General features: G+C 41.4%; 1 protein-coding gene and 1 long non-coding RNA gene across 3 annotated transcripts in view; one reads left to right on the forward strand and one right to left on the reverse strand.

Annotated features, from left to right (window-relative positions):
* The window catches only part of CLIC5 (chloride intracellular channel 5), a 79,811-nt gene that overhangs the window by 41,540 nt on the left and 12,064 nt on the right, over nucleotides 1-26,207 (reverse strand). Inside the window, exon 1 of one of the 2 annotated variants that reach the window (XM_032104135.1) lies at nucleotides 17,161-17,502. The exons of the other annotated variant lie outside the window; for it this stretch is intronic. Within the exon in view, the coding sequence (XP_031960026.1) occupies nucleotides 17,161-17,223 (63 nt within the window). The 5' untranslated portion in view covers nucleotides 17,224-17,502. Of the gene's footprint in view, nucleotides 1-17,160; nucleotides 17,503-26,207 lie in introns of those variants that run through there. 2 annotated transcript variants of the gene reach the window in all.
* On the forward strand, nucleotides 21,671-24,417 carry LOC116441807. Its single transcript, XR_004239246.1, has 3 exons — nucleotides 21,671-21,772; nucleotides 22,425-22,542; nucleotides 22,653-24,417. It is a non-coding gene; the product is annotated as an uncharacterized LOC116441807 (long non-coding RNA).

The raw sequence follows: 26,207 nt of genomic DNA on the forward strand, positions 1-26,207 counted from the left end.
GCCTGTAGCCAACATCTTGTGGCTGAACTAGAACATATGTCTTGGAAGGGTTTTTGGGAGAGGCACATGCCTCACGTAGAGTGGTAGTAAAATCCCCTCTAGCGTTGCCTTTTTGCATTGCAGGGAGCAGCTCGCTCCCAGGGAAGTCAACATCCCATTTATGCGGTTTTCCAAAAGCCACCTAACTTGTCACATCACTTATACATGTAATCTTCTTTTCTCATTTATCAATTGCAGCTATGCATGTGGGTTCAAGGACTAGAAGGAACCTTGGTGACAGGATCTGGGGAATCAGGACACAGAAGTATTCAGAAAATTGTCACAGTTTTAGTAAAAGTCAATAGAGATGCTGAAGCATCAGCTGCTGGTGGTTGTTTCGGATACAATGGTGTATCTCATAGGAAGAGGGACTTTGAACAAAAAAGTCACAAATACTTTTTTTTAAGATAAATAAACTTAGAATCCTAATGGTTCTGGTTGGAAGGGACCTTAAAGATCATCAATTTCCAACTGCTCTGCCATGGGCAGGAACACCTTCCATTATCCCAGGTCGCTCCAAGCCCTGTCCAACCCGGCCTTGGACACTTCCAGGGATGGGGCAGCCACAGCTTCTCTGGGCAACCCGTGCCAGGGCCTCGCCACCGTCACAGGGAAGAACTTCTTCCTAATATCCAATCTAAACCTGCTCTCTTTCAGTTTTAAGCCATTCCCCCTTGTCCTGTTGCTCCAGGCTCTTGTAAATATTTTCTCTCCATCTTTCTCGTTGGCTCCCTTCAGGTACTGGAAGGATCTTGTCCTGCAAGACATTGATACTGGTGACTGTTCATGCTCTGCATATCCATAATGCAGCTCCTTCATTCTGAAAGCTTAAGCCTGCAGGATCTTATTAGGGTTTTTGCCTTTAGGTGCCACACCCATTAGTGCGTTTCGTTCTAATAGAGTAGTTCTGGATGTCCCATCCCTGGAAAGGTTCAAGGTCAGGCTGGACAAGGCTCTCAGGAAACTGATCTAGTTAAAGATGTCCCTGATTATTGCAGGGGGGTCAGACTAGATGACCTTTAAAATGTCCCTTCCAGCTCAAAATATTTTATGATTCAATGATAACATACCTTGTCTAATTCCATAACAGCCAATATTCACACAAAATATTCCCACTAATGATAAATTTTCCACTGACTTCAGTGAAAGTGGAGTAATACTTTGGATTCACTAGTTTCTTCCTAATAAATGATTAAAACCACAAGTAGTTCTATGTGCTCTGAAGAAAGAATTTGTGAGAAAGAATTTATCTATTCACAAAGCACCAATTTTAATACTCTCAGATATTGATGATTCTATATCCTGAGAGCTAATTAGATACAAAAAAAATCATTTCCCCCTGGGGAAGTTGCAGAAAATAAAATGAGAGATAGATCATTGTCAAAAGGTGTCGCAGGCAATGCAAATTATAGCCAAATTATTCCTGTTTCTAGTGGAGATCAGGTGCAAATACAGGAGTTGTTTCTCCAAAACAAGATCTGTGCATAGCTCCCATTACAGTACCAGAATCCTGCAGGCAGTTTTTCTTGTAAGAATCAAATCTGGCACATCTGGAATTTGCACGTCTGTTAAAAATCTCTGAGCCAGGGGTAGTAATCTGGTCATTTAGCATATTCTGCAAATGTTGGTGAATTGCAGCCAAATTTCCATGCCTCTAAGCAGCATATCAGACTAACAAATAATAACAGCAGCCAGGTGCTGAAAGTTAACGCTGAACCCGAAATAAGATCCAGGGCTGAATTATTTATTGAAATTCCATGACTTTATTTGCAGTATTAGAAAAGAGTCACTTGCAGGCACTGCATATAAAGGTCTGAATGGTGGGTGCTGCTGATAAGGGCATTTACCATATCAGCTGGCCCCATAATGTGTCCTCAGGGGTCTTGGTTTGTATCTTATTATCATCATAAAAATACAGTTCATCAGTGACTTTGAATGGGTTAAAAGAGCAATTGGCAGCCCTCAGGAGGTGTCCCATAGTGGGTAGGACTGGGCCTTCCTCTCTCCTTTTGCATCTCCAAAGTTCAGAGCCCTGCAGAAGGCACAGGGAGAAGCTCCACCCCAAAATGTGATGAGCGTTTGTGACTTCCACTGAAAGCTCTGCTTCAAAGAGCAGCAAACCACAGGCCCAAACCAGTCTTTGGTGTGATGTTTGCACCTCAGTGTGACTTCAAGTGCAACCCACAATCACTCCAATAAACTAATTATCAATACAATATTACCGGTATTTGGACTGAGCCATAATGCCCTGAGAATAAAAATGCCTTATAAATAAATTTTCTGGTTTCCAGCTACTCACAGAGAAATAATTACAGAGTTTAGTATTGAGGGGATATTTTTTTCACTGTTAGTATTTTCTTCCTTGCTGTATTTGTTCATCTGATCATCTACACAGACATGCAGTCATATTTAGCCATTAGAGGGGTGTTGCACTACAAGGCAGTCTTTTCTGATGCCACTCTCTGAATATTTCATTAAATAAGAAACAGAGAGCAAGTTCTGAGTTTATAAATGGAACACCTGCAGTGAAACCAAGAGTCTTAAGACATACACACTAACAGCAAGTAAATGTTCCTTGGGACTCACCTAAAAGCAAAACAATTTGTGTGCTCAATATCAAGGGGTGGAGAAAATAAACAGTGATTCTTTCCAAAAGCCACTGAGCCATTTTGAATAAGTGTGTGTATGAGTAAAAGTAGAAGTTACAAATTTTTTTTGCAGTATGGGCTTCTGAAATTAATGTATGATAAATGTTGTAAACAGAAAAAACAGTCAGCTCAATGAGAGGAGTTTGGAACACATCTCTTATTTAGTCAGTATCCCAGTGCAGGATGACTTCTTAAATTCCTGTGTCTGTACTGTTTAGGTCAGTTTGAAATGCTTTAAAAACTTTTCATAGGAAACAGTTTTGATAATTTTCTCGAAACAAATTTTGACTTGCTGCTCAGACTGAACTTCCTCTAATTCCATTTTATCCTCTTATGGAGGATGAAAAAAAACAAACCCAAAGCTTAATTAAGTTTAATTCAATGCTATTAATTAAAATAATCCATCGCCCCTTCCCTAGCACCTCTTCACCTCCTACTGTCCTTTTGTTTCTGGGATCCTTGACCATGCTGTTGATTCCAAATATCATCTTTTGGGTTTTTATTCTTATCACTCCTAAGTTCCTCATATTCCAAGTGGAGCACCCTCCAAAAAGCCCAGCAGTGACCCCAGAATGGCTGTACACCAAAACTCTTCTCCAGCCTGTTCTTTCCTCTCACAGCTGTCTCAGAAGCAACCAGGAGCCTTCTTCCCAAATATCACTTGCTCGCTCTCTTCCCGCCGCAGAAAAATAATCATTTTGTTGATTTTCTTTCATTTTATGCCCCTCACCTTTCAGCCATATTCCCCATTCCCTGGCCTTCACCAATGATTTGGTGTCAGCAACACTGAGATCTCACCTCCAGCTCCCATCCCTTTCTCTGGCTCTCCACTCTGCTTCTCTGACATTGTCACCCAGGTGGCTTTATTCAAATTAAACCAATCCTTTTCAATATGGTGGAAATGGAGTGTGACACAAGAATCATGCCCTCTAAATTACCTCACCCATTATTGTTAAGTTCACAAGAAGGTTCCACCTTCTCTGGAGACAATCCAGGTTAATCAGGTAATTGAGAAACCAGCATTTGGCAAGAGAATTTCTGAACATTTTCTATACATTTGTGTACAGCTAAGCCCAATTCCTTCAAGTACGTGAATAAGCTCTGAAGAATTAGCTATTTTTTCATCTTTACTCACGATTCTCTCTAAAATGATTCTCTCTAAATTTTTTTTTCCTATTGTTGTAAAATGTCAAGCACACACGAGTGGTCTTTCAAAAATAACAAATAAGAGAAATCCTATAATTTCACACTTCCAATAAAAAGCTAAACATTTGTTAGTACAAAATCCCTCTTTCTGGCAGCATGGCACAAGGTGATTAGTACTAACACTGCACTCACTTTCAAAGATCCTGGATATGGCTTTAAATAAATGTTAAATAAATATTCAAATAATTTTTAATGAATTAAAAAATTAATAATTCTTGGTAGCCAGAGCAAAAGAGATGTCATGGGACTAATTATAACCTTATAAATTTTATAAAGTTTATATAACTTTTTTATAAAGTTAGATAACTTGTTCAAAGTTCCCATCTTGGCCACATCCTTCCCCAGTTCTTCAAGGTTGGACCTGAGGAGCTGTCTACAGTGAGCATTCAGTATTATTGCTGAATCATCTCTTTTAAGATAAACTCTGAATCATGAAGCCACTGAGCAGAGATTATGCTCAGTAAGAGAACGAGATGTTCCCACAAGCATGGATCATGGGGCTGCTGGTGTCAATGAGCCAGGATGGGCAGTGCATACTTCCCACTCTGAAACAAGTCTTCCCACATCCATGTTCACCTGCCTTTATTACAGACTGAATAGCAAGAAGACTGATGGAGTGTTTAGAGAAATATGTAATTGAAGATTTGTAAATATGGAATTGAAATATGTAATAAAATATTACATTTGTACACTCCTAGGAGCTCCTTGTGGCTCCATCTTGGAGCAGGGTGAGTACTGAGTGCTTAATGCAGAGAAAACAAAATTTCTGAACTTCAGGTAAGACCCAGCCCTATGACTGGATCTAGAGCTTAACTCAGAGTTTAACTCAGACTCAGAGCTATTGTTTAGAAAGAAAACAAAACCAAAAATTCAAATTTAGCACATCTCGGTACAAGAAAGGGCAACTCAGTAAATCAAGGCAAAACAGAATTCCTTGTCAAACTGCATGGGTGAGTCAATATTCAGAAATGAAAAGTGAATTAAAATTAATTAATGCTAATTGAAGACTGAAAATAGACTTAATAATTAAGGGCATTGTTGCATTGGATTCTCTTGGCACGTCCTGGGCATTTAAAAGAACTGAGTACAGAAAAACAACTAAAACTGCCAGTCTGAGAGAACCTAGAACCTGCAAGAATATTCCGTGATTCAATCCCTCTTCATTCAGGAAGAGCTTTTGAAAAAAATACTATAAATAAAATAAACAAACAAAACAGGTCCTCAGTTGCAAACTGAATCAACAGCAATAGCTCATCACAAAACACAGGGCAGTGAAAAAAAATAATTTCCCCCCATGATATGCATTGCATCTGTTTGAAGTTGCCCATTCAGCAGCTAAAAGCAAAAGGAAAGCAGTAACACAACGTGCCTGTTGACCCACACAAATTGAGTCACAATCTAGAAAAACACCAGCAACAATAGCGATGATCCATCGGGGCTGGTTTCTCTGATTTCCACTTGTTTGGGACAATACACAGGTACAGGCATGCACCAGCACACAGAACAACAGCTACATGTCCTGGATGTCAAGGTTCGGGGTGTCTACTTGGGTGTCAAAATGTCATGGGGAGGACAAGCTTAGCAATTCATACAGAAAAGCACCAGCCCAACCTGAGAATTAATTCAGTATTATGTCAGGATTTAATCCACAATGATTGAGTAGCTTTTACAGTCACTCATCTGTATAAAGGGAAAAGAGAGGAAATTTTAGCTGGACATGTTACTGGGCTACACAGATACGAAAATGGATGTTGGGGCAAATATTTCATAGGGAATGAAGCAAAGGCACAGGGTTGTGATGTGACTTAGGCAACGACAGACAGAAAGGGAATTCAGCTCTTTTATCTTCCAGTTTAGCTCTTCCTCATCTAATCTTCAAGGTCTGTCCTGTACTGACACAGCACTCATCTGCTCAGCCTTTGGAGGCTCTTCCGAAGTCCAGCCCTTGCGTAACCAGATATGATAAGCATATAAGGTAAGTAATCCCATATTTAACCACCACCTGAATTAATCACAATCCATTATCACACCCAGGACACGTAAGCACCTCAGACTGGCCTCAACCAAATTTGTGCTGTCATTCAGAGACACAGAAAACAAAGACTCCTTCCGTACTTGAACCAAGCCCTGTTCTGCTGTGTCAAGACCTCCTCCATTGCAATGTCCTGCTGGTTTGCAGATTTTCTGGCAAGTTTATTCCTTGATTGTCCGTAACTATGTGTGCTTCATTACAGCATATCTAGTCTTGATCTGACCAGAGGCAGACAGGGCATGACTTCTTTGGTGGTTCATTCCAACAGTTAATCACCTTTACAGTTACTATTAAGCCTACTCCTAACCTGACGACATTTGACCTTAACTATTAATATGTTGCACAGAGAAGTTGTGAATTCCCCATGCCTGGAAGGGATAAGGCCAGGTTGCATGGGGCTTGGAGCAACCTAGTCTAGTGGAAGGTGTCCCTGCCCATGGCAGAGGGATTGGAAATAGACAGTCCTGAAGTGCATTCCAACTCAAATCATTCTGTGATTCTCTGTCTTGCTATACTTGTTACCACTGTACTAAAAAGACCCCACAGATATATTTAATATTGCAGTCAAGTGATGTTTGTTCTTTTAATTAAAGGAGAATGCCATCCTGAAGGCAGTCTATCTTGAGCAATTTTTAAGCTTTAAAATTATTCTTCTCTACTTCTTTTCCAACATCCTAACACACATAAGCTCTATGTGTGTTTAAAATAGCCAGCCAAAAGATAATCTAAACCTTGACCCCTCCCTACTAATAACAATTACCAAAAAAATAGTAAAAATGCATAGCTGTGACTAGTATTATTTGTGTGTCTGTTATTGGGCTATTTACTGTGAATTACTAAGCCTGTGTGGCACATGAACACTAAATCAGTCATGCTAAGTGCTGTACAAGACCCAAAAGACACAGGAGCTGTGACTAAAGGACAGAGCACAGGACCAAGGTGAAGTTCTTGCTGGCCCTCCTCACACAAGGCCACGGCTTCTCAGCTTCTGCACCTGTGAAGTGCTGACCATGACTGTACAGTGCTTCAGAAATGCTATAAAAAGGCAATTTTTTTTAATCTCAGGGAATGGATTTCGCAAAGACAATCATGTTCAAAGGTGGCTGCCAAAGCACAGAGCAGCATCCACATCCTCCTTTGCAGAACTGGGATCTAAGGATGCTTAATTACTATCAGCATCTAGGAAGCTTGGAGAACTTCTAGTATCACCCTGTGTTTTACTACTAAGAATTAAAATAACAAAACCCAACACTTTCACAAAAAAAAAAAAAAAAAATCCATCTTCTGAACATGTAAAATTGATGCTAAACAGCCTTTTCTGAATACACACAATTGCTGAGCTCAGTTGTCCAGTGTTTTCTGAGATGGAACATACAAGGATTAGCTCATCATACTTGAACTCCACTGCGAGCCTGCAGCAGCACACTCTCTTTGGAGGTAACGAGCCCTTTTCCAAGCAGTAGAACATTACACTTATGTTTAAAAAAAAAAAAAAAAAATCATACCTTTTTTGGCATCTTCTTGGTTAAGAGAAATAGAAACTAAAGCCATACCTAAATCAAGCAAACTCACTCTGTGCATAAACCCCATTTCCAGAATCATGAACAGGTTTTAACACCTAAGATACTAGTGAATGCTAAACTGAGTCATGATATGATTTTCTTAGACCAGAGGAAGAAAAAATTGGCCAGAGAAGTTGTGGATGATCCATTCCTGGAAGTATTAAAGTCCAGGCTGGATGAGGCTCTGAGCAACCTGGTCTAGTGGAAGATGTACCTGCCCATGGCAGGGGAGTGGGAATTACATGATCTTTAAGGTCCCTTCCAACCCAAACAATTCTATGACTCTATGAAATGCAAGAGGAGCAACAGAAATAGTTAAGAAATGGCTTTTTTACAGCCTGATTTACGTAAAGAAGGGGGCAAAATCACTATTCCCATATAAAATATTTGCAAGTTTTATAGAATTTAAAGTAAATTAAAATCAGTTTCAGCCTTGAATATTAGGCCTTGAACTTTTTAATTACATTTTGCAAACTCATACAGGTGAATGACATGGGCTTCTGTCATCTGCACTGCACACAAAATTAGCATCTATCAAGATGACGATTTAGAAGAGCAAACTGCCACTATTTGAGCACCTTCATCCTTTAATATAATGTCCTTTATGCCAGAGTAGCTATAGCAGGGACAGCTTCAACTCCTACTGTCCTACAGACGTATTAGTAAGTTAATACAACACAGCCCTCCTGAAATGCATTTCAATTAGTGCTTTATTTCAGTTTTATGAAGGGTTGCCAGAAATACATAAAAAGGAGCTATTTTAATGTCATTTGGAAATCAGGTGCACAGGGAAAAAAATTGGAAAAGCATTTGAGCTCCAGATACATAATACCTCTTAAGAAGTAACCAGGCTACTTTGGAGACCAGCATAGAAATCATGGGGATTACAAGACTGGTGTAAATTTATGAGTCTTTTTGTGTGTGAGAACAAGCAGGAAAAGCAGAGAAGTTGGTCCTACAGAAGATGCAACACACCTCCACAAACCTGGCACTAGAGAAGGACTGGTATCAGCAGTTTATAAAGGTGAGGAGAGCCTGAAGAACTTGCCTTGGATCACTGAAGGAGGCAGAAAAACACAAAAGTAAAGAAATCCTGCCAAGAATTTGGGTCAAAACCTGGGAATATTACTGAGCTTAAAATGTAAAATTTGCATTGCGGGACCTTTTCACAGTTTGATTAGAAAAAATAATAAAAATCAGAAGGTTTGAATGGTGGGAGCTGTGCTGTTGCTTTCTATTAAGATAAAGTACTGCAGTACTCATTTGTTCATAGAATGGAAAGCCAAAAAAAACTTGATTTGGATTTTGACAACACTGGAGCCAGTTTAACATGGCAAAGCTTTGCTGTGGTATGTTAGAGAACTGTATCTCAGGTACTTTGTGGTCTAGTCCCTTTTCTGAGCACATCTCCTCTTATGACATTGTACCCATGAAATTTCTGTGGTGCATCAGTCACTGAATCAAAGAAGAATATGTGTTAAATCATGGAAGATCACTTCAGCCAATGAACACCAGCACTAATAAACTTTAATACATATAGAAGAGTAAAATCATACACACTCTAAAAAGTAAGTCATGAAATTATTCTTGAGAGGGACAGAGTAATACTCACTTACAAAGGAACTAAATTTAACAGAGTCAGAGAAAAGAACCCCTATGGACTCATCGTTCTACATTTACCTGTGTACTGACAATCAAGTTATGTAACAAACAGCAATGACATGTTGTAAATGCAATCAGTTAGATTCAGTTCTGCCCTTAGGTATTATTAAATAAAATTACTGGCTCTGGAACTGCAAAACACAGCTGGATATAGTTTGAATTACTTCTGTTCCACTGTAATAATTTCCAAGTCTTAGGTTTAATATAAAAAACCATGCCAGGAATCCATGATGCTGATTAAACTCCTCGGACCTACAAAAACCAGATTTTTTAACTCATCGTTTCAGATGTACATACATATCCCTGTTACCCCATCTAGATGAGTTTTGCTGCATGTCAGCAACACAGAAGTGGAAAAAAATGGAGAGAGCAGAAAACAAGGACGGAAAGGGAATAAGGAAATTTCCACATGAAATTTTACTGTGTCAAACAAATTACTTCAAGCTATTTACAAATTAGCCATTACAGGTCCTTAGGTACCTGCTCTGATTTCCTACATCAGGTAAGATTTACAGATTGAATCCAGCACAAAACCAAACCCTTCCTTATCCCAACTGATTCTCCCTGACTTTGTGTCAACCTTAGCTAAAAAAAAAGTTTATCACTGAAATCTTCTGTTATTCAAGTATAAAACTTAACACATAAAGTCACAGCCCTTTAACATCTGCCTGACTCTGTTAAAAAGCAGTAATTTGAAAAAGCTACCAGAGCTCTTAGCTGAAAAATAGAAATACTACTAACACAATAATGTTTCTATTACCTATTTGCAGCACTGGTGGGATTATTGTGCTGGTATCTGCCACATTTTGAAGAAGTATGTGCCACACAAGAACTAAGTGATATTTTTGATGTGATGATCAATGTGCTCTCCTAAACAATCCTGACACAGCCTTCCATTAAACTCTATTTGACATAGGCAGGTAATTGATACCAACATTAAATCCTGGAGCACAGGCAAACGTACTTCCTGCTGGCTCTCTTGGAAAGGGTCCGTGTGTATTTTTGGGATGTTATGTCAAATGATCCCAATGACATTTGCTGCTCTGGATTAGCCTCAGCAGAGCCATGTATTGCCAACAAAAGTTTCCTGAGGACACTTACTGGAGCTTCACCGTCATCACTGAAGCACAAATGCAACAACCTGTGAGCCTGACAAGATGGGAGCTGCCAGAGATGGAAAAAGAGCAAACTGCAGCTAAACATAGAGCATCCAGAGCACATTGGTGGCTATTTTTAAGTACCAGCAATAATAATTATGAGTATCACCAGTTTTTCATGGCAAATTAAAACACGGTGTTTACCCAATTTGACTCTGCGGCTCAGAAAAGCTGGAATAAAGGAATAAAGGAGCTAGCAAGAGGAGTTTAAACAAGATCTCAAATACACTTAGGCTGGCCTAATTCTGCTGCCACTGAACTCAGCAGTACAAAACTGACTCACTTTTGTGGCCATGACCCAAGCTGAATGTTTCTGAATTCTTATTTATTCGAATGGATCCAATTTATAAAGGCATGTGAAGAAGACATGCATATTCAACAAAGCATTGGAATATGTTTCATTTTAATCAGATGTTTTGATCACAATTAACATATATATCAATGCCATCAAGTTTAATAAAAGCAAGTAGCCACAGCCATTTATAGAGGAAAACTCCCAAATCATGGCAGATCAGGGTGTCATTCACCTTTAACCATAAACTAAGGATTAGACCATGAATTTAGGCAGGAGACACAACTGGAAATCCCTTCTTAACTTGAGAACCAGTTTCCTAAGCAATCCTAAAAGCATTCCAGACTAGATTCAAGGTGGCAGGAATAGTGAATATATCCCTGCCAAGTCATTTTTTAAACTTGGCCTGGTTAAACTATTTACTGCCTGTCTCTAACATTCCCACCAACGAGGCCCTTGTCTTGACGCAAAACAAAACCTGCAAATGCTCAGAGACAAAACAGACACATAGACAGAGATGCTGGGTTGTATAACTCAGGCTAAAGCTTCTTTAAAGTATTGTTTTTCTTCATCACAAGGAAAAACAAGTGACTTGTCATTTTAAAACATTTGCTAGGCTGTTATTTGGCAATTTATTGAATTTATTGAATTTTTTTTTTTAACAATGTAAGTTTAAAGCAAAATTAAATCTTGCCAAGATGGATGTTTTTCCTCTATTTTTTAAATGATTTTATTGAAAATGCTTAATAAAAAGATCAGAGAAGCAACTATCATTCCAGGCAGCATTTCCCTGATTTAGGCAGGTCAGAAGTGGAGTTGTTATTGATTTGTCACTCCAGTCACTCCTGATTTGACAAGATCTTAGCAGAACCATTACACTGAAATACTCAAGTCCCCCTGCATGGAACTTACGAAACTCATTTACAGATGTTTAAACAAACCTAGTAAAATTATTTTCCTCCCTGGTGTCCAGACTACTGGCAAACCTTGTAAATTTTGTAACCTTAATACCAAGGCACAAGGCCAGGATGCTGGAAGAGAAGACTCAGGCTGCTGAACGTGTGCTGCCTCACTAAACAAGTTTGAAGAGACACTAACCATGGTACCCATCACCCTCTTGGCAGCTCCAAAAGGTAAAAATTCAAGATAGACAATAAACCCTGTGCTCACACCACTTCCAGGGTGACAGCTGAGAAGTGTCAGAGATTGTACACTCTGTACATGCCTGCTTTGTAGGGTGGTTGTGGCTCCTTCAAAATGTGAAGGGCTTGGCAACAAAAAAATGTTATTGTCAGTCTTGGAGCACTAGACAGGTTGGACCAGATGTTTCAGTATCATTATTCTTCCTTGTGCTTTTTTAATCTTTGTTATTTCCTCTTTATCTAGAAAGTTAGCTAAACATAGGAATGATTTTGTATGAAAGCCAAGCTGAGCTCATAATACGCAGGAAATACCCACACTTCTCAAGAAACAGAAATTAACTTAGAGCCCCTCCAGATCTGATTCCGGTATCTAATCATCAGGAAAAAAAACTTTTTGAGGGCAGTCTGTGACTCAAATACACTGCAGAGCCTGTCTTGTTATAAAGGGTTAAAAGGTTCCTATCAAGTTATCACTCCCTGTTTGCAAAGCCTGTACTGGTTGTGATAACCCTGAAATTCTGAAACTGAAATCAGTGAGTCTCTTATATTAAAACCACAAAAGCTTTAATAGTGGGGGACAATTGCTTGTAACAGGTGTAACACTTTTATTTATATCTTCCTTTAAGGCTATGTGACAACTTCACCAAATCCAAACCAAATCACCTTTCAGCAGAAATATCTTTTTAAAAAATCCAGAAAATGCACCAAAAAATGCCAGAATAAAACAAACAAACAAACAAACAATCAAGACTTGCTCCTCCCTGAGATAATTTCTGGGGTAATTGTGTCCAAAAGAGGGGCAGCAACACCTTCCTGAGAGCGGCAGCTCCTGGGACTTTGATGGAGCACACTGTTGTTGATGACTGCTCTGTCCTGGCAGCCAGGCTCTCTGACTGACCCACTCATTCACAAATAGTAGGTTTGGTGCAAAATTTTGCCATCGCTTTTAGACATAATCCTAACAGACCCAGTCAGCTGGCAGATGGGGACAGGTTAAATGTAGTGACTGTGGAAGCTCAAGGCCTTTGAGAGGTCTCCTTTGATTTGTAAATTTGCAGCACCTTCACATTTTCTCTCAGGGCTATTCAGTTTGACTGTGGGTGAACACTTTGAGAAGTAAAGCCTCACACCTTTTAAGCAAAAGCTCTTGCTCACCTAATCCTAGAATGGTTTGGGTTAGAAGGGACCTTAAAGATCATGTCATTCCAACCCCCCTGCCAAGGGCAAGGACACCTTCCAATATACCAGGTTGCTCAGAGCCCCATCCAGCCTGGCCTTGCATGCTGTCAGGGATTCACAACTTTGGGCAACCTGTCCCAGGACCTCACCACCCTTACAGTACAGAATTCTTCCTAATAGCTAATAAAAACCTACCCTCCTTTAGCTTAAAGCCATTCCCCTTTATCCTATATGCCCTTGTGGAAGGTCCCTCTCCAGTCCCCTTTAGGTACTGGAAGGTTCTATAAGGTTTTCCTGGAGCTTTCTCTTCTCCAAGCTGTCTTCACAGCAGAGGTGTTCCAGCCCTGTGATCAACTTAGTGGCCTCTTCTGGACTCATTCCTGTGGGTCCACATCTTCCTTCTGCTGAGGACCCCAGAGCTGGATGCAGCACTGCAGGTGGGGTCTCAAAAGAGTGGAGTAGAGGGGACAAATCACCTCCCTCGACCAACTGGTCCTGCTGATTTTAGTGCAGCCCAGGATACTGATGAACATATTCCTAATATTAAGCCATCAATGCCACAACAATGACTCTTTCTAGAAGCAGCTGCCTACCAGCTTACCACACATTCTCCTACCACCATGATACCACCATCTTTTCACTATCAGAAACACGGATTAAGATACATCTTGTTATAGACTGCTTCTAAAGCCGGAAGATTTTAAAAATGAAATGTACTTTGGTCCACTTGTGGGGTTTGTTTGCTTTCTAGACTGCATTCTGAGCAATGCTGTCTTCTTTGCATCCTGGGTTTTTTTCCCATGGGTACAATGTATCTCCCTTCAAATACCTTTCAATACCTTTCGGTATCAAGTACTAGTCCAGTCCTGAAAGGCACGGAATGTACATCCAAACACCTGTTTCCACTGCAAACAGAAAGAAGCCACGAAAGTCCTGTGGCCCTCCCTTATGGATTTTAATTGTATTACTTCATGTAAAAGGAGCACTATTTCAGTTTTGTCATTATGTTCACGCATACAGGTTCAAGATTGCCAGGAAAAGCTAAGCATACCTTCCATCAGGCTGTGATTGTCATTTATACAGAAGCACTTTGCTTCCCCAACACACAAAGGACTGAAATCAGCCTGAGTTACAACAAGCTGGGTTAAGCACAGAGCAGGAGCTACCTCCCGATGTTCCCTTCCCCAGCGCTGCAGCCGCCAGCGCCTCACAACCCCACACATCAAACCCTTCTCTCTGGCAGCCTCCTCCAATTCCCTGTCAAACAAGTTTAGAGAAGCAAGTGCCGGAGTTTCAGCATTCAGCAAAGGCCTGCTCACACAAGCTGCACGTCTGATCAAGGTGGCACCACCTCCCGGGCAGACCTCACGGCTCCCACCATCGCTCTCCTCGTGTCCTGCCCCAGATTTGGGGGGGTTTGCTCTCAATCAAGCACCTTGCAAGAACAAACGCTTGTTCACAAAAAGATACCTCACAGATCCAGGGTAGGGCACCGTTAGAAAATGAGTGAAATCAATGGGGATGATAACAAATAGGTGTGATAACCACTTAACCTGTCCCTGCCACAGCAGTTCGGCTGTGTCCTGGTGGTGCCCAGCCTGTCTGTGTGGCTCAGGATCTCCTGAGCCAAGCTGCATTAGGTTACAGAGCAGCTCTTTTGGTTACAGCCCCGCTCTCTGCTTGTCTTTCTGAGGCTCCTGCACTCCTGGTTGATAAACAGAAAAGGGAAATAGACCAATTGTGTAACGCCTTTCTTTTTTTAACCTGAGACAGAAAATGCTCTTATTAGGGACACTGTGGCTGGTGAAAAACAGCCCTTTCTGGTTTATTTGGGCTTGTGGAAGCTACAGTTTCCACCAGGCCACATATACTGCCCTATGTTTTCTCACTGATCTCTGTGTTTTCTGTGTGTTCATTCAAGGATGCAGGACAGAACCCTTTTCCTTGGCTGAAGTATCAGCTCTATAAAAATCAAATGAGGCATTGCTCATTGATCCCAACATCCTTTGCTGTTAGAACTTGTCTCAAGTGTGGCCCAGTATATTTACATTTGCCACTTGTCCCAGTATTTCATGGTCCTCCAGAAGTTGCCACTTTTCTGTTCTTTCCAGCCTTAAAACAGAAAAAGTATCTTCTCCTTTGCACAGTGCCTCCTGGATCAGCCTTCCTGTTTATCTCCCCTTACTAATATCCTATTATTTGCAAAGTCACCCTCCAGAAAAGTTTTCACCTTTTCATGATGATCTCACATGCTCCTTTTTTTCAGCTTTCAGCTCGTCTCTCCTTTGGATGTTCTTCTCCTTTTATTTTGAAACTTCTGAGGTGTATAATTTAATACTCTGGTTACATACTTTACTATACAACCTTTTAAACTTTTAATTAAATTAATGGCACCTTTCCAAAACATCAAGAATTGATATTTTTCAACCTAAATGGAAAGTCTCCAGGAAGATACCAATTAATTCTTTTGCTCCAGCTCTGAGTTTTATGTGAGTCTCTATGCAATCCTGTAATATGCATTATGCAGGAAGTCACATTACTAAAAATATTCTTTCTGGAGTTATAAATCTTCAGGTGGTGGCATGGCTTAGTTTAATGCAGTGCTCATTTTTCCCACTATCTTATGGATCCAGAGCTTCACACAATGAATCTGGGCAATGACCTTCACTTTAACAGCTGATGTAGTCAAAGAACCACATATCACAAACATCCGTGTCAGCCTCAGTGAAATAGTGTGAGCACTAAAACAAACCAGTAGCTACAGATTTCCATTCCAGCACATATTTGACTGATGACAGAGTGCCAAACAACATCATCAGCCTATTTTTTAGCCCATAAACATTTCCATTTACCTTAATTTCACAGAAACAACTTGCAGGAGGTAAGGTGTCTGTCTGGCTGTAGGGACTCATGCTGGTCCATTTCAGAACATTAAGGTCTCTGTACAAAGGATCTACAGGGCTCTTACGAACCTGAAATTCCTGTCAAATCTGTTTGCCAGGGAAAAAGACCTTGCTGCTGGCTCATTCAGAGCAGCTGCCCCTGAACTGACTGGTTTTGGAAGATGTGTGAAGAGGCCATGTATACACATCATGGATGTGGCTGACATTTCAACTTACAGCCCAAAATATCCATCGGGGAGTACAAAGTAATTACATACTCTCATCTTGACAAAAGGGAGGAGTTGGAATTTGCTTTCCCAATCTTTCAGGGCTCTGTTTGCTAAGGGGCTGAGGTAACTCCTACATATTAATAATAATCCTATGGATTTATAGGGGTGGTTTAGGCTCAGAGAGACCAAACACCTGCAAGTGTTCCAGGTCAGGCTGGGCAAGGTTTTAAGAAACCTGGTCTAGTGGCCTATGGCAGGAGGATTGGAACAAGATGATCTTTAAGGTCCCTTCCAACCCAAGCCATTCCATGATTTTACATGGGCTTAGGGGATTTCAGCCTCAATGTGTGTAGAGGCTTTAAATACTACGAACATCAAAAAATCTGAGCTCTTCACTGAGACAGAGTCTGCACAAGTTTGCTATTAATAAGGTTGTATGTGTCATGGGTTTCAACTGTGCCACTGGTTTTAATGGTAAGAGTTGCACACAACTTGAAACATTCTGAAACCCTACCACATAATAGGTTAGCAATTTTTCTGTATTTTCATTAAATTGGTTTCTGTTCTCAGTTACCCTTCTATAAAATCAGAATGAGCTTCGGGCTGAGGAAACCAACCATAAAAACTGATTTAGTTTTTATTGGTTTAGAAAAAAAAGAAAGTATTGCAGTAAATAATTGGAAGACTGACAGCTTATCGCAATCCTTATTGGTTTATGGTCCATCAGCATTTCAGACCTGATAGATTCTGCTGAGGTACCAAATCCTGATACCCCTCAGCTCTTCCCAAAAATGGAAGAGAAAGTCAGGATTCATAGAGCAAAACCTGAAGCCTACAGCCTCAAGTCTAAAGTTAGGACACAGTACATTGCAGGCAGCAGGCTAAGAATAACAGAACAAACTCATGAGGAGAGAATTAACAATAAAACACAGGAACTCTGACTCTCCCTCCACAACATTACCTAATTCTAATGCCACGAAAAAGAAAGCAGAGTGAGCATGTGTGTGAGAGATAACAGGCTGTCACAGCACCGCTTCCACTCAGTGCCAGAAAATTAAAGTTTGATTATTCAATAGAAGCTGAGCCGATCCGAGAGCCGCACTAGTGTCCAGTTCACAGCACGACTTACCTTCACAAAGAGCTCAATTTCAGGGTCCTTTCCTTCCCCATTAGCAGCAACACAGTCTGTCATTTTTCACCCCCAAGGCTCCCAGCTGATTTCTTGCTATTAAGTGGCAAAAAGAGGTTTCAGCTGCACGGTGTGAGTTTCCCTTTTGAACCGCTCTCACAAAGCTCTTAAAACATAATTTGTAATGATAAAGCTCAAAAGCAGTGGAGTAAACAAGTTTTCAGGTTGTATTAAGAATTAAGAAGAAGCAGGCAGCAGTCCCTATTACGGCAGTTCTTCAGAGCAACAAGTGCTGCTGTGCTCTGAGCAGAACTCCAGCCCTCGCTATCCGCCCAAAATAGCCCAGAGCATAAAAAAAGAGAGGGTGGGGTTAAATTCATAGGGGAGGAGACAAGCTCCTGGTACCTACGGCAGGATCAGTCTCTGAGCGAATAATTCTGCCCTTCCCCGTTTTCAGCATTTCTGTTGTTCCCTCCCTTATTCTACAGCTGGGAGCACCAGGGACAGGGAAGAAGGAAGTCCAGCAGCAGGGCTGGTTTCGTTGCTTTAAGCAATAGTGATGTTTGTCTCTGCTTTTCTGAAGGGTGTTTGTCCTGCCTCTAGCTGTTCAAAATCCTAATATTGTTATTGCTAAGAAAGGTAAGGAAAAAAGAGCTTGTGCACTGGCTGTTGGATTAATGCAAGGAACGGGCAGAACAGCAGAGCTTTGCCTCAGCAACCCCTGCCATGTGTGTGGTACAGAAGCCAAAACAGAATACTCAGGTGAGAGAAGCACCTGTGATGCCACCACTGCTGTTGGAGCACAGGAGCAGAGGAATGGGAAGGTTTGGGTCCTAGAGATATTTCTCAGCGTGTCCCTCGGGGTGCTGGTTATAGAGGGGGGACAGGAGAGCGATGATTCGCTGGGTGGAGCATGGGGGAACAGCTCCAAAGACCTCAGCCTGCTGCTGGCGTGCTGCTGTCGTCTCTACTCCCTTTCCTTCGCCCTGCATTCCTTGCGTGACTCAGAGGGCACCGCACAGCAGCCCTGAGCATGAGGTGGCACCTACAGAAAGTCCTGACACAGCCAAAAGGCACGAAGGGAGTGAGTGCTGGCACAGGAGGGCAGAGGCAAAGGGGTCAATGGCACCTCCTGCTCATCCCCATCCCTGCCTGGAGGGACTTTGTGTCCTCCTGCCCTCAGGAAGTCCCTTCCTGCACTTCTGCCCCCCGATCCTGTTTCAGGACTGCCAAAGCTCTGGCTCACAGGCTGTTGGCAGCTCAAGCTGCCAGACACGAGCAGTTTTACCTTTCCCTTCTGACACACAGAGGTCTTTTGGGGAAGGTTTTGACATGATCAAACACTCTCCTTTCCTGAAAGTGCTCTTAGCTGTGTGCTTTTGTGATGATCTCCAATTCCTTCCATGACCTCTAGGCATTTGACACAGCTCCAGAGAAGTCACAGCCAACATCTCTGTGGTCCTTTGGGTAAGTTCTACAGGAAATTTTCCTGCAACAGCTGCTTCATGTGCACGCCATGAAGGACTGAAATGGTTAACGAGTAAATCTCATTATGCTGTTGCAACTGTAATTACAACATAATCATCATTATAATTACTGTAAAAGTATGCTTATGGTTTTTAGATCTAATTAGCACTCATTCAAATAACTGGAAGGTTAACTATAAGAGAATTAAGTGTTATTACTCCTTTGATTTCAAATTTTTACGTGTAACTTTTGGATTAGGCACATTAATTACCAAGCATTTAGAGTACAATTATTCTTAGGCCTACCGGCAAGTTTCCAAGGACATGGGCTAAGTGTACTTACATGTGGCAGAAAGAATCATTGCATTGTAATTATGCATTACAGTTATAAAAGTCTGCCAAAAACTTAAGAGCAATCACCGTATCTCTAAAATGCATCCCTAAATAATGCATTGTTAACTATACAATTATAAGCTTTTGGGTTTTGCTGAAAAATTGTTTTGCTTTAGCACTTTGTGGTGACATAATTTCCCTTTAATGAGGGTTCCTGGGATCAATGGGAAATGGGTCATCTTGACTGAGGTTACCTCTAGCTCCAGCCTCACTGAAAACATTGTTTTGATATAGGCAAGTTGTTTGAACAAGGTATATCACAAGACCATCTCTATTGGCCCTAGAAGAGAAAATACTGCCAGCTCTGAGCACAGTAATGAGGCAATGCTGCTAATGCTAAACCAAAATGTAGAAATAAAATCAGCTTTCAAAATATCGGCACTTAAAAATTGTGATGCATTGTGACCTATTTAGATGTCTATTTTAGAATGAAAAAATGTGCCCTAGAAGCGTCTAATTTTTTCCACTGAGCCCAGGGTAATGAGATAAACACATCATGGTCAGACAAATCCTGCAGTAATTTTTAAGTAAAAGAAATCTACGGCTTTAGTGCCTGATTCCTGTGCACGTGCCATCCCTTACTCCAGAAGTTGTGCGTGCCTTGTGCTTCTGAAACTCAGACTCTAGAAGTAGCAATTTCAGTAGAGACTCAACGTGTCAAAACATTCAAATCCTTCCCTCCCAATTACTCTCTGGGTTTAGTGGTGTGTTATAATTAGTTTGCAGATGAAGATTATTGTGCTGAGGCTCAGCAAAGCAGAAGGGAAACTTTGCAATACAAAGGGAGCGAAGGTGCCCTGCAGCCATGTCCATTCTATCCCAGATATAAACTACTGAAGGAACGGGCCAGATCCCACCTGGTTCAGGGTGTTTCTGGGCAGTGCTGCCACTGGAAGGTGCTTTCCCCATCTGCTTCCACCCATAAGACACCACCTTGTACTCGCCCCCTGCCCCAGGACTATGGGATGCTCAGAGGCTACAGAAGCTGAGGAGTCAATACCACACATCTGATATTCCAGCTGTGCTTTTAGGTATCCACAGAAAGAATAAGCCAGCCTACCTCAAAAAAACCCCCTCTGCTTTTCAAAAATACCCCCATGGAACCCCTAGAAGAGACCAAAAATAAAAGACAACATAACTTGTTCATACAATGTTAGTTTTTTAAAAAGAGATTCTGAAAGCTGAATTTAGGATAAACATTGTAAAAGACAGTGAGTAGGAGGAAATATATATAGATGTGTGTGTGTGTATATATATATATATGCACTGCTTTAGGAATCTATTCATGCATTTACTGCTTTTCTGTCATATAAAACTGACTTACCGCTTACATCTGGGTGGAACCTTTCTGACTATAATGGTTTTTACTGTCTACACAGCTCTTTTGTGTGTTATGAAATCAGCTCTTTCTTCAGCCAAATTAAGGGTAAGACACTGATAAATAATTAGTACACTCTCATTTTACTGCAAAGAATGAGTCACTTAGTTTGGCCTATCATTTTCTCACAAGTCAGAAGTAGCAGAGGCTTTGAGTTACACGCAAGAACATTAGACACTGAATTATGAACTCCTCATAAGCCAAGTCTTTATAGTTTGAGGTTTATGAGATATAGAAATGAATATGAGCACGTCATCCCATTAATAAAAGAAGAGGACAGCTTCAGAAAAGGAATGGCCACGTCTTCACATAAGACCTCTATTGTAGGTGAACTCTGACGCACTATCAGCTTTCACAGGCCTGATCCAAGCTTCACTTCCAGCAAAGATTTGTCCCAAGGGGGTGAAGCAGAGGCCAAGCATCCAGAATGTAACTCTATCATGCAGTTCTCCAGCAGACCGCTATGTTACTCAGAAGGATCAGGGCACAAAGCACATCCATCCCCCAGTGCTTCCATCCAGCTCATTCCATGAGAGCAGGTATTGCAAGTTTTATATGACACAGGTGTATTGGTTTGGCACAGCCTGGTTTTAGGTAGCAGGGGGGCCACAAAGATGCCTTCTGTGAGGAAGCTGCTGGAAGCTTCCCACCATCCGGCACAGCCAATCTCTGACAGTTCTGAAGATGGACCATGCTGCTGGCCAGAACTGGGCCAATGAGAGAGGTTGGTAACACCTCTGTGATGACATATTTAAGAAGAAAATCAAAACAAAGTCACAAGATTTTGGATTCTAGTCAGAGAAGGGGAGGGAACATGTGAGGGAAACAACCTGGCAACACCAAGGTCAGTGAAGAAGGAGGGGCAGGAGGTGCTGCAGGTGCCGGAGCAGAGATTCCTCTGCAGGCCGTGGTGATGACCATGGTGAAGCAGCTGTGCCCCTGCAGCCCATGGGTCCATGTGGGATGCAGAGATTCCTCTGCAGGCCGTGGTGATGACCGTGGTGAAGCAGCTGTGCCCCTGCAGCCCATGGGTCCATGTGGGATGCAGAGATCCACCCGCAGCCCGTGGGGAGGTGCCCGTGCCAGAGCGGGTGGATGCCTGGAGGAGGATGTGAGTGGTGGGAGTCCTGGTGGAGGCTGGAGCAGCCTGGCCTTGGAGCACTGCACCCTGTGGACAGAGAGAGCCCCGGCGCAGCAGTTTTGGGAGGGCTGTGTGCCCGTGGGAGGGGCTCAGGCTGCAGCAGGGGCGGTGGGGCTGCTGCTCCTGAGAGCGGACCCATGCTGGGAAGATCACGGAGAACTGTCTCCCGTGGGAGGGACCCCACGGCCTCACAGGGGAAGGACTCCTCTCCCGGAGCAGCGGAAGGAAATCTCGGTGATGAACTGACCAAACTGTTCCCCTGCGCTGTCGGGGGGAAGGAGGGAAGGGCGGGGGGGGGAAGGTGTTCTAAGGGCTTATTTTACTTACTGTTATCCTCCTCTGATTCTGTTAGTTATAAATTCATTTCGCAACTTAAGTTGATCCTGTTTTACCCTTGAAGTGTTTCTCCCGGTCCTTATCTCGCTCATGAAGCGTTCGTTAATTTTTTTTTCCTTTTCCCTCCCCTTCCCAGCTGTGGCAGGGGAGGGTGAGCGAGTGGCTCTCGTGGGTGCCTGGCATTGGACATCAAACCACGACACACAGACAACGTTTTTCATTGTTGTGATGAAGAGAAGTAAAAATTTGGTGCAGCTGCAGTAAATGCAGTAAATGGTATTCGGGGCTATGATTTTAACAGGGAATTATTTAACTGCTTAGTTGCCAAAGAATCCCCAACTTAAGAAGCGGCCAGACTGGTTTGAATGGGTTATGAAAACGTCTCTTCCAGAGACAGTTCTGAAGTACTGGCAATTTGCAATTGCATTTATTGGATGCTAGTAGTTTTGACATGCAACACACTTAACAAGTTAACAACTGCAAGGAATCAATCCAATAATTTTAATTTTCATTTCAATGTGTCACTATCAATTTCTTTTCTGAATTTCAGAAAAATCAAAAGGATTTGTCTCAGATATTTGTGGCCAGACAGCAGGTTCCCCTCCCCAAATGTACAAGACACGCAAGGACATACAAAGCTCTTCTCATCAGCTTCATGCCAACACTGGGTGAGCAGATACTTTCCCTTGACTCCAAAGATGTACAGTACCTCAAGATATGTTGGTTTGATGGAAGAACTGTGATTTTGTTCCTTCTTGTAAATTTTCCCACACTCAAGGTAATGGAAGAAAAGACATCAAGAGGTACAACAGCTGGGCAGCCTGAAAGTCCCAAGAAATGGAAAAGGATGGAAAGTCTAGGCCAGAAAACTTTGCACTCCGTTAACTGGCCAGTTTGAGATAACCCACTCTACACCCATCCCCAGATACTATGAATCCAACATAGCCATGAGCTACAGCTTCCTTTATCTTTTTATTAAAAAACATTATTTTAGCTCTAAAATTATCTGGATGAAACTCTTCTGTTTAGCAGAGTTAATCAGCACAGACTGGAGTTTTGCAAAGTTCTAGTCCAAAACCATGGAATTATTTTTATATGTAATTGTGTTTTCACATGGATGCAGCATCCAACCTTGCTGTAACATTAATAAGCATTAACACCTTCAAGAGAAAAACCTGCTGCTGTTCAGTGTGAAGAGGGATTTCCTTATGGATAATGATCTCAGTGCTCACATTGAGACAGCCACAGGTACCCATTTGTAAGGAAGTGGCTCCGAAAAGGTACAAAATTATCTCCTAATGCTGCGTTCAGTACAGAGGCTTCTAGAGGGTAGTGGTTTATTCCTCTATTTTACTATCACTCCAAAACTGGCATTTCAATTAAAAACAAAAGATACTTCCAACCAGGACTGAGACTGCTCTGGAAAGTGGCATTGTAGGAGATACAATGGAGAGCATGACAGATTGTCCCAAACTGTGGGCTGTATGGATAATGCAGCTGATGAAAGGAGAAATGTAGAAATCCTCAGCCCTTGCTTTTCAAAATGCATCCTCCATGCTATTAAGTGTGGTGAAGAAAAACAGCACCAGGTAAGTGTGACATACCCATTGTTGTTGACTCACTACTGTCATAGAATAAAAATTACATGATTTTACTTCCAAGTCTGCAACAGAATAAGTAATGCCTATTCTTGTTTTATTTTACAGGTGTTCATACTGCAAGTCCCTATTTAGATTATTTCTGTTCACTTCTTTGTATGCTTCTTGGCATAAATTAATTGTAAACTAATTAGGATCTGAAGCATGAGCATGCAAATTAGGATTAAATCTCCCCCAAACAAAAGACAAGCACACAACACACTACTTTAATCCCAAATTTATGAATTATTATTTACAGAAAGTGTTCAAAATGGTATGTACAACTTATGTATATCTCAGGCTAGTTCTCAATTCCTCCCAGTAAATAAGGCTCAAACAATGCCCAGTTGCTGCTGATTTTATTGGGTACATTTGTGTTTCACACTGTTTAGCAAACAATTTGGCTGAAAGCTGAAATTGCTTTCTGTGTTCTGATGCACATTATTTCTAAAAGGTGAAGCCTTCAGAAGCTCAGTTTGAAATTACCCATGACTCAGGCTAGTCCCCATGGTTTTGCATGCTGGCATCGTTATGTTATGTGCACCGATCTGTGCTGTGGATTTCAGGATCCTCTGTGGTGTGTATACTATTTGGCTTAAGAAAAGGGCCTCTGGATTTTTGATCCCTGAAAAGCACACACTTGATCAGTGTGAAATAGCAGAGCTCAACACCCTTACATCCCTCTGTGGCAGCAAAGTTTAACCTCTGCAGTGGTGATGCCTCTGTCAATGGCAGTGCTGCTCGCCTGGGTTAATGCAGCTGGCTGACCTTGAGCCTCACAGTGAACTGAAGAACTCTTCCATTCTCCTTAATAAACTGCCTTCATTCATTTTTCATTTCACCTTTTGGTACTTCTTCTGTGATAAAGTTTCCACAAAGTTTGCCAGCTCACTTGCCTTAGTGCATCACCTCAAGCTGTTACGAAATGAATGGTGGGTTCTTAGTTCTTTTTTTCCTTCCTAAGAACTTCAAAGTAAGAGTTCAACATCTTGCAGCACCTAAAGTTGACTTGGTGATACTCCATTTTAGTTTTTGGGGTATTTTTGCTTGGGGACCCTTTTCACTGCAGAGTTAATGCATACATCCAGAAAGAATTGAAGCAAGGTGGTCAGTTAAGAACAGATGTGACCTTCTCTTCTGCAAATACACTTTCACATTAACAGATTTTTGCTGCTGGCCATCAAACCCAGGTCATTTCAGAGAACCTGTCCCACATCCTTAAGTGGAAGATATTGGTAGCAATTCTTAAAAAAGGAGGTTGGCTTAAGACCGAGTAATTTTTTTTGGTGAAATTCAGCACTGAGCACAGTCTAAATAACAGTGGTGCCTTGTTTAAGTCTGTCAGAACTGGGAATACTGGCTAGTCTAACTAGGAAGAGAAGGTTTTTTTCCTCTTAAATGGAAGATTTTCCAAAAACTTGTCACCTTTGGCCGAAATCACAAAATTTTCACAGAATATGTAGCAGGTATCACTTTTGTAAGAAAGTCACCAGCTGCAACACCTGGGAGCAACCTCACAGATGTCAAAATGTCAAAACCCAGGCTGTCTTTGCATTCTCACTGCTCTGATCTTGGTGACAACTCTGATACAATTCTGTAGAAGGTGGACTAGGTTTTCCTGTGAGACCTACATCAGTCAGAAAAGTTCTAATGATATAGACTCCTTTACTCATTATTAGCAATTTCTACCCATTTCTAGCCAAGCAGCAAGTCAGAGTTGATACCAGACTAATTAATAAATATATATAAAGGTATCTCGTGATGTTGAGAGAGAACCTAAATTCCCCTGCAGAGCATAGCATCAAACAGAGACTCTCCAGTTAAATCTTGACTACAGGTTCATGCAGAAAATTGACCTTCAGAGAGGAAAAGCAGAATTCATGAGGATGAAGCTGGGTGTGTTGTGAGATCTGACTCCACTCAGCCCTGCATCTTGACTAGGTGGAAGTAAGGGAGTTTCTGTCATCTCTCATCATGCTGGGTCTCATGAGCAGAAGAAGATGACTTTAGGCTACAGAACTACCAAACCAACACCCTCTGCAATTATCTCACTTGCCATGAGAGATCTAGCAATTAAACAACAAATTAAGAAGAAATTGATAGTCCTTTTCAGATAGTAAGTATATAATATCAAAAGTGAAAGCAAATGAAAGCAAGTTAGCCCGGTCACCTATAGCTCTCCCAAGATATTATAAACCTTGCACTGTATTTTAAACAAAAAAAAAAAATTAAAGTTCTGTAAATAAAATGAAGGGGAATCCACACATACAAACTTCATAGTGCAAAGCTTCATAAAATCAAAGAGGAAGACTCAGAGCCACTGGAAATAATACATATGGGAATGTTCACTATTGATAGGGCTGATAGTGCCACTGATTTTTAATGCTTTCTAATTCTTTCCCTCTTTACAGCCTATTTTCAAGTCAGTGTAACTTATGCCAGACTTTTAAAAGGGAGCTCTTCAACACTGGTGTCTTCTTTATTCATCCAAAGGACTTTAGACACCCAAAGATTTATCTTGCAATGCACTCAGCCACTGAAGTCACTGATCCCCCAGCCTACAGCTTAAAACAAAAGCTTGAAAGTGAACAAAAATGCAAGGAAATGACCCAATTTCCCCCAGAATCAACAGCAAGCTAAGAATAGACTCCTGAACTCCTCAATGCCAGCTCAGTCAAACCATTGTCAAATGAAAA

This window comes from Corvus moneduloides, chromosome 3 (assembly GCF_009650955.1).
Source record: "Corvus moneduloides isolate bCorMon1 chromosome 3, bCorMon1.pri, whole genome shotgun sequence".
Lineage (NCBI taxonomy): Eukaryota > Metazoa > Chordata > Aves > Passeriformes > Corvidae > Corvus > Corvus moneduloides.